Source organism: Cynoglossus semilaevis, chromosome 8, assembly GCF_000523025.1.
Source record: "Cynoglossus semilaevis isolate Cse_v1.0 chromosome 8, Cse_v1.0, whole genome shotgun sequence".
NCBI lineage: Eukaryota > Metazoa > Chordata > Actinopteri > Pleuronectiformes > Cynoglossidae > Cynoglossus > Cynoglossus semilaevis.
The window spans coordinates 4,540,206-4,548,265 of NC_024314.1; the positions used below are offsets into that span (position 1 = coordinate 4,540,206).

Here is an 8,060-nt window from a genome sequence, read left to right on the forward strand (position 1 = left end):
GATGATACTCTTTCAGCTGATGCTTTAACCACCAAATGTAGATCTTCAGCTAACTTCAACATTTGGACCCATCTACCGAGAGATATCAATAACTTATTTCTTATATAACTTTCACACAGGGGAACCAGGTGGCTGTAAAGTACATCAAGAACCATGTAGGCTGTAACCTACAGAAGACTTCAATTATCAAAGAGTTTAATCTGGTAAAGTGGCATCAGTTAAACACAAAGGAAAAACCCCTGTTTTATTGATATGTTTGCAGGTCTTTTGTGAATTTATTTTTGTTGTTCATGGAGTGTGTATGTAAATATGTGTGCCTAACCATCTGAACTTCCTCAAGACAGATGAAAGAGATGAAACATGAGAATTTGGTGCAGTTCTTTGGTGTGTGTGTTGAGCCTCCAAATGTATGCCTGGTCATCCAGTACTGCATGAAAGGCAGTCTGAAGGTCAGTGCCACACTCAGGACAGTGGCTGTAATTACAACATTCAGTGTAACTTCAGATGTGACCAATCCCTTATATTGAAGACTTTTCAGAATTAATACAGCATATGGAATCATATTTAAAAAAAACTCAACAATAAACTACTACTGTAAACTAACTAAAAGTTTACCAAATTTAATCTTACTGCAATTTAAAATTGCAGTAAGAATTGAGAAATGGAGCGAGAAAGTCTGCTCACCTCCATCTGTCACTCATTTCTCTGGACCTTCGTTGTTATGTGGTTAAGACTTACAACAGCAGAGGTTGATTATCAACGAAAGTGCTAATTGTATGTGTGGTGCTGTAATGCAATTTATAGTAGTTTTAGTAGTAATGAAGTACAACTAAAATAAAACCTCTTTTTCAAAATACATCCCTACATTTCTGTCATTTGTGGCCTCATTAATATGTGTCTTTGTTGTGTTGTTGTTTTTTTCTTGCAGGATGTTCTAAAGTCTACAGATGTTGAGCTGGAGGCCATGTTCAAACTCTCTTTTGCTTATGACATTGTAAATGTAAGTGTTAGTCAAACTGCTTTAAAATATTTCCAACACCAAGGAAAGACAGTTGTGTTTAGTATAATACAAGAAGCTATTAAAAAAAGTTGACAATAAATACAATTCCATTGCCTATAATGCAGGGAATGGAATTCATTCACAAGAGTAACATGAAATACCATGGGAACCTGAAGCCAACCACATGTCTGGTGGACAGCCGGCTCCAGATCAAACTGTCTGGTTTTGGACTGTGGGAGTTCAAAAAAACCATCGCCACAGCAAAAACCCCCAGTTATGAAGGTCAGTGGTTGAAGTCGCCTGGTGAAACCAAACAGATTTATGAAGTATTTCGTGATGATAATAGCAGTGGTTTTGGTGATCTGTGGTAGAGATGTATTGGACGGCTCCTGAGCTGCTGAGACAACCTGGACTCTTTCATGATGGGACTCCTAAAGGTGATGTCTACAGCTTTGCCATCATCCTGTGGGAACTCGTGGACAACTCCAGGTCTGGACCATTCCATGAAATCAACTTGGAGCCCAAAGGTGCGGAAGAAAATCCCAGCATCAGTGCACCATTATCACTGTATTCTCTTCCAATCAGACTATAATTTCCTAGTCTGGCTTATTCTTTCCTGTAGAGATTATTTCACAGTTGCGAACGCCGTTTCAAGGGCTGCCTCTGCGGCCGATTCTCCCTGATCATCCGTGTGATGACAGCATCAACACACTGATCAAGGCCTGCTGGAGTGAAAACCCTGACCACCGACCACCATTTGGGTCAATACGGAGAAAACTGAAGGAAATCAGTCCAGACAGGTCAGGCTCTGGATTAAAAAGGTCAGACTTTGGATTAAAAACATGCTAACTCATCCAGCAAACACATTCCCTGTGCTACAGTCATGCAAACATATTGGATAATATGGTGGATAAGTTAGAAAAATATGCAAATCACTTGGAGGAGGTGGTGGAGGAGCGGACCAATCAGCTGATGGCAGAGAAGGCCCGAGCGGACAAGCTTCTCTCCAGCATGCTACCAAGGTCTGTCAGATGTCAATGCTGTGTTCACACGTTTTCACTATTCTCTACAGCACTTTCCAAATGTGACTTTGACTGAATCTGATTGTGTGACAATGAAAAACCTAACGTACAATTGTTTCGCTTTATGCGACCGTAGATACATTGCGGAACAGCTGATGGCAGGAAAACTGGTGGAGCCAAAAAGCTACGAAATGGTGACAGTTTTCTTCTCTGACATTGTGGGCTTCACGTCCATGTGCTCTGTTAGCTCTGCGCTGGAGGTGGTCTCCTTCCTCAATGACCTCTACAGTCTTTTTGATGACATCATAAAGATGTACGACGTCTACAAAGTAAGTCAAACCTCCACAGCGCTTGTCTTTCACTGTACTAAGAACGATGCCTTGGAATAAAACTGGATTTGTCATTTGTTAGTAATGTGTGTAATCTACTAGACAGCTTGTTGTCATTTCTTTAAATCAACCAAGATTTCATTAAAAGGAGTTACTATTTTTAACCTGATCTATCTCATCTAATTATTAACATTTGTTGTCTCTCTGACCTCACTAGGTAGAAACCATTGGTGACGCATACATGGTAGCCAGTGGGCTACCAATCAGCAATGACTGCAAACACGCTTTGGAGATATCAACGATGGCTTTGCATTTCCTGAACGCTATCAAGAACTTCAAAATCCGACACATGCCAAAAGAGAGTCTGGCAATCCGTGTTGGCATACACTCAGGTAAAACAGATTTCAAACAATGAAATCAAATTTTAAAATTGAAATAGTTTGTTTTCTTCTCAGACATTAGGACAGTAGTTAAAGGGGACGTGTTGAAATGAAATAACAGACAGAGGTTATTGATCGTTAGCCTAGCTTTCACTCAGCTTGTCTGGCCGTATAACTTAGCACAAAGTTATTGTTTGTGTAAATATAACCAAAGGTTGGACCATCAACAACACACCTACAGATAACAGTAAACCATTGTGAAGCTTGTGTAAAATGTTTGGACTTATTTGATCATGAACTCTTGTAGGTCCAGTGGTGGCAGGAGTGGTGGGCACCACAATGCCCCGCTACTGTCTGTTTGGAGACACAGTCAACATGGCCTCACGCATGGAGAGCAACAGCCTGCGTGAGTCAGCACAAATGTCTACATTAAACTTGTACCCCAAAGTACAAGGTGACCACAGAGTTAAGGACAAACACGAACATCAGAAAAATGAGTACCTTAAATATATCAGCAGGTTACACCATCCACAGTCCACCAGTCCATCTAAGGGCTCAGACTCAGATGTAGGGTCTGTCCTACAGCCTTCCACCATCTGTTTTGGTGTATTAAAGAGGATTATTAGTACTTCAACAAATATTAAAAATGAAAAAAAAGACAATACATCCTACAGTAGAACTCTTTGATTCTTTTTGTGTTCTTGTTTTTCTTTTTCTTTTTTCTTTTTTTGTTGCAGCCATGAAGATTCACATCTCCCAGGCTACTGCTGACATTCTGGTCCAGGCTGGATCATATGAACTGGAAGAAAGAGGTGAAATTGAGATGAAGGTAGGCGACTGCTGAGAACTGATGTGTTCACCAACAAGCAGCAGACCACAGTCAGTGTTTGTGTGTCTGACAGGGTAAAGGCTGCCATAAGACCTACTGGCTGCTGAGCAAAACAGCGTTCAACCCTCCTCCGATATGTCACAGCCCGCCACCTGCCGACTGCCTAAAAGTACCAACTGAGGTGAGGCTAATTCTGGCCACACATATTCAAACTGTTGCTTTACTGCATAGTCTTTCATCTAAAACTGTATTTTTAAAATATTTTTTCCAAGAAACTGGCCGTGGCCAAAGTTCCAGAGAAAAAGAATCCAAAAAGCCTGAGCAAGGCTCACGGGACAGACACCATGATTCCGGTGCACATCTGATGGGAATAGAGTTCACAACAGGAATATCTGTGTCAACGTTAACTCCACCAGCCATGTGAATGATGTCACCAGCATCAACTCAGACTTAGATTAACGTTCATGTGTTTTCTTCACATTTCTTTGTTTGACTGTTCATTTATTTAAAACAATATTTTATTTCAGAACCCCATGCCATCAGGAAAACACAAGACAACGGTTGAAGAGTTCTGTTAGGCAACTGGACATGAGCGTTTCTCAAGAAAGACAAGACAATAAAATGTAACCACAGGAGTGTAATGGTACTGTAACATCTTGTAAAACAAGTATAAAGTTACTTTGATCTGGTCTCTGGGGTATATTCTGCTCTTTGCCCTGTAATCTTGACTTTTGTTCTTTTTCTACTGTAGCAACATGTGCTGTTTGATTCAATTATCTTTGTTTGTTTCTATTGTCACTGCAGTAATGTGTCCTCAGTCAGAGGTGGTAATTATACACACACAGATGAGAAGCAATATTGACATGATGTACTGCTGCAGAAACATGAAATAATTTCAAATGCATTTGTTGTTCACTTTCTTTACCTCCTAGCACTTTGTCCTAGTCACAGTTATATATCTATATATATATATATATATAGTATAAATATGGCCATGAAAATAATGTGTTTTAATCTTTATTACTGTTTCAGAGGAATACATTTATACTACACTGAAGTACAGAGTTAAACATAACATTTATGCTCTTACGGTCATTGCAATAAATACACCAAAACATGATCATTGTTGTTACTACACTATACTGTAATGAGTATTTGTGACCTCCTTATTTTTTAGAAGGATAGTTCTGCCTTATGGAATATTTTCCTGAAGAGCTTTTAAAATATGTGCAACAAAAACATTAAGAGTAAAAAAGGTTTTGTTGTCTTACATTTATTTGAATTCATTTCTGTGAACTCTGTGCATGTGAACCTGATGATTTGAAGCATTGATTAATGTGCCAATTACAATTACACCTGTAAGATTATTACATGATAATGGAGGGGAGGAATGTGATCAAACACTCCCTGAGTCCTGGTTGTCGCTGTTCACAATGTTGGATGTTGTCTTTATGTACAGCGTGACCATATAAATGTGTGTGCTATGATGTGAATTCATTTAGCAGATTGTAACCTGGGATAATCAGGACAGCCAATAGGATGAACAGCGATGTGCCTGTGGAGAAACACAAAAATATAAATCTACACATGCTGAGTATCATTAACACTTGTGTTGGAACAGACCTGCCAAATAAACACAAACGTTTGTGTAGAAAATCCATGCTAAAAATTGGAGTACTGAAATTACTGCATTACATTAATTACCTGGCATATGTCCATTGTTAGCCGCTACGTTTCCTGCTAAAAGAAGGAAGAGTCAGTAATTTAGGGAACAGAAATTTAGTAAGAAATAGTCAACAATTACTGACTGTTGAGTTAGAATAAACACGGTGTGTGCGGGCGACATGTTGGCCTGTACCTTTAACTTGGAACTCAGCAGTAAGAATCCCACCACTTGGTTCTGTTTCTCCTGACAGACTCCTCACAGAGCACGGACTCTTCAGGAAATACAGAAAAATGTAACAACAACCAATAACAGATCTGACCGCGTCCAGTCAACAGACTCTAAACTTTGGCCTAAACTGCTGATAAAGTTTATTACCAGCAAAATCATCACATTTCAATTCATTTCTACTTTCCACATCCAGGATTTGTGCTCATCCCAAGTGCTTTAAAGATGAACTATGACAATGTTTTTACTCACCGGCAGACAGACAAGCCGCTCTCCGTCACAAATGTGAACCTCACAGTGCAGCCACACAGTGGACACCTTCTCCAGCCGCTGGAAACGGAAGGAGTTGAACTTGAACATGGAGCGGCTGTCCTTGGCGTTTTCAAATATAGTCACAGTGTGGTCTGACGGGCAGCTGTTGGAACACAGACACAGATACTGTTTACCTACCAAGAAGCTGCTGTCGTGGTTGGTATTGCTTAAATGTTGTATATGTTCTCATCATTGCACCTGACGCACCTGTTAATGATTAGACTCCACCTCTTCCTGTCTGTGGAGTAAGGCGTAGGCGTCGCCCAGCAGTTGTTAATCACCACTTTGAATCTGGGATTTAAACCGTGCAAACATGTAGCTGTAGAAGCGTCTTTTAACGGTTCATAGTAAATAAAAAATATATATGTTTGTTATGTAACCTGCTGCTCAGTCCTTTCGCTTCAACCCCAATGAAAACCTCCGAGCCAATCTCGGACGTGTCAATGATATAGGGGGCGTCCTTAGCATACAGGAACTTAGAATTCTGGAAAATATACAGTTTATCAGTTTTTGTTTTACCTGAGATGGCATCCATCCTTTTATGGTCATAGTTCAACTTTTTATCCAGACACCTATCTAAAAAAGCAGTGGATTTCACAAGGGTTCCACTGGTGAAAAGTTGAAGTGCGGCCCTACTCACCGTGAACACGTTCATAGACAACTGTGATCTAAAAGTGCCTAAACTCCCGTTGTTCACATAAACTGTAGCCACTCTGGAAGAAGCAGAGGGTTTGGTAAAAACACTGCAGGTCATTGGGTTAGAATGCACACATGGTCCACACAGTCACTGTGGTCGCCTTCTGTCCTGGACTGGAGCTTACCTTTGACTAAAGACTGCATTATTGACCAGGTAGGCTGCTCGGTACATGCAGCTGAAGGTGTAGTTGACTGGTTGGTTTCTGATGGTGAGCGTAGTGTCGTTGGACACTATGGAGTTGTAGAACACATACTTGGGGTCTTTGCCGGGCATGTACTGTGGACAGAAGAAGATAGAATAAAACAATGAGCATGATCAAGCTGTAGCATATTTTAGATCAGCTGCTGCTGCTCACCTCTGACTGTGTTCCACAGTAGGAGTGGTTTTTTGGGGTCAGGTCGGGGATGATGAAGCGATAGAAGCCAGAGCTGTGTATCCCTGTATAGCAGACGCCACCCAGGGATAACTGCTCAATCTCCCAGCCGTAAGGGCATTCTGGGACATTAGCGATGATAGCGTTGGGGAAACAGGATACCATGACGTAGTCTGGAATACACAGACACAGATGTGAAGACCTGTCGTCACTCCGACCACTGCATGTGTCCAACATTTTCCAAAATTGACTTAACAAATGGACCACAACACATGTACATCTTTTATACTCTCAAATTGTTTCTTCACTTTACAGCCTTTTCTGTCTCTGTTACAGACAAATCAGTTGCAGATTTTTCCACAGAATTTCACACAAAGCTTGTATGATGCAACGCACTGTCCACTAGTGCTTGGAATCTAGGGGCCTTTAAGAACCATCCACTCCTTAATGTTTGTAGCACAGGGGTGTTACCTGCTTTCTGTGGAGGGCAGCTCCATGCAACGGGCAATAGCATTAGAAGTGCCTCCAGTAAGGCCATTGTGTGGAGCTGCAGACAGATAAAAAAAACAATCAGACAGAAAATAAAAGGCAAAGTGTCATCTAATATAATAAACCAACATGATTTACCTTGATGTACTTCAGTGCTAAATCAGCAGATCCTCATGGCTCTTGAACAGTCCTCCAGCACCTCAGACTCACATCCGAACATGTTCAGGAGTCATTTTATAGTCTCAGGTAAAGGGGGTCATCATCTTTCCTGATCTTTTTTTCTTCCGTCTCCCCTTTTCCCGCTGGCTGGACTGGTTTAAGAGCTCTATTGTAGAGGTGCTCACAAAAGCCTTCTGTGCTGCTTAGACATTGACTTTCAAATGACCATCTGAATGGACAAGCACACCGGGTGCATGAGTCACCTTGGATGTACCTTTAATTTCTTATCTACATATATTGGCCCACACTGCTGACTATACAACCTAATGAAGACATCTGTGTGTTCAGGCCCTGAAAACTCCAGTCAAAAATCAGTGACGTTGATTTGCTTTTCAAGGACCATGAAAAAGGATAACTCAGTTTATGCAGGACAAATTTACCTTCCGTCAGTTCTTCGTAACGCCAACATTATTTGGTCTCTGAATATGGTTGGATTTTCCCTTTAACGTTGTCCATGTACAGCCTGATGAGGTTTTCATGGTAAAGTCTTTAGACAAATATCCGAGCCAGTTTCTGACA

At 40.8% G+C, this 8,060-nt stretch overlaps 2 protein-coding genes and 1 long non-coding RNA gene across 3 annotated transcripts in view; 1 reads left to right on the plus strand and 2 right to left on the minus strand.

Annotated features, from left to right (window-relative positions):
• Positions 1–3,314, minus strand: part of LOC112487383 (uncharacterized) — a 3,807-nt gene extending 493 nt beyond the window's left edge. Inside the window, exon 1 of the long non-coding RNA XR_003050436.1 lies at positions 3,233–3,314. This is a non-coding gene — a long non-coding RNA (uncharacterized LOC112487383). The remainder of the gene's footprint in view (positions 1–3,232) is intronic.
• The window catches only part of gucy2g (guanylate cyclase 2g), an 8,118-nt gene extending 3,558 nt beyond the window's left edge, over positions 1–4,560 (plus strand). Inside the window, exons 10-21 of the mRNA XM_025057982.1 lie at positions 120–203; positions 345–449; positions 929–1,000; positions 1,126–1,282; positions 1,372–1,527; positions 1,623–1,800; positions 1,882–2,022; positions 2,159–2,351; positions 2,569–2,743; positions 3,039–3,137; positions 3,469–3,560; positions 3,634–4,560. Of these exons, the coding sequence (XP_024913750.1) occupies positions 120–203; positions 345–449; positions 929–1,000; positions 1,126–1,282; positions 1,372–1,527; positions 1,623–1,800; positions 1,882–2,022; positions 2,159–2,351; positions 2,569–2,743; positions 3,039–3,137; positions 3,469–3,560; positions 3,634–3,984 (1,803 nt within the window). The 3' untranslated portion in view covers positions 3,985–4,560. The remainder of the gene's footprint in view (positions 1–119; positions 204–344; positions 450–928; positions 1,001–1,125; positions 1,283–1,371; positions 1,528–1,622; positions 1,801–1,881; positions 2,023–2,158; positions 2,352–2,568; positions 2,744–3,038; positions 3,138–3,468; positions 3,561–3,633) is intronic.
• A 263-nt stretch (positions 4,561–4,823) lies between these two features.
• On the minus strand, positions 4,824–7,975 carry tectb (tectorin beta). The gene is made up of 9 exons (XM_025057983.1): positions 7,305–7,975; positions 6,816–7,006; positions 6,585–6,736; positions 6,144–6,506; positions 5,971–6,054; positions 5,704–5,866; positions 5,419–5,497; positions 5,265–5,300; positions 4,824–5,115 (listed from the first exon to the last, which is right to left on the minus strand). Exons 1-9 carry the CDS (start codon positions 7,369–7,371, stop codon positions 5,042–5,044), a joined length of 1,209 nt encoding a protein of 402 aa, XP_024913751.1. The 5' UTR covers positions 7,372–7,975; the 3' UTR covers positions 4,824–5,041.
• Positions 7,976–8,060: the final 85 nt, after the last annotated feature.

Coding starts and splice junctions, on each gene's coding strand:
- tectb (XM_025057983.1), bottom strand. CDS start 7,371: ATGGCCTTACTGGAGGCACTTCTAATGCTATTGCCCGTTGCATGGAGC. Junction 5,867..5,970: donor TGGAGTCTAATCATTAACAG/GTGCGTCAGGTG, acceptor GTGTTCCAACAG/CTGCCCGTCAGACCACACTG. Junction 5,301..5,418: donor TGCTGAGTTCCAAGTTAAAG/GTACAGGCCAAC, acceptor TCCTTCTTTTAG/CAGGAAACGTAGCGGCTAAC.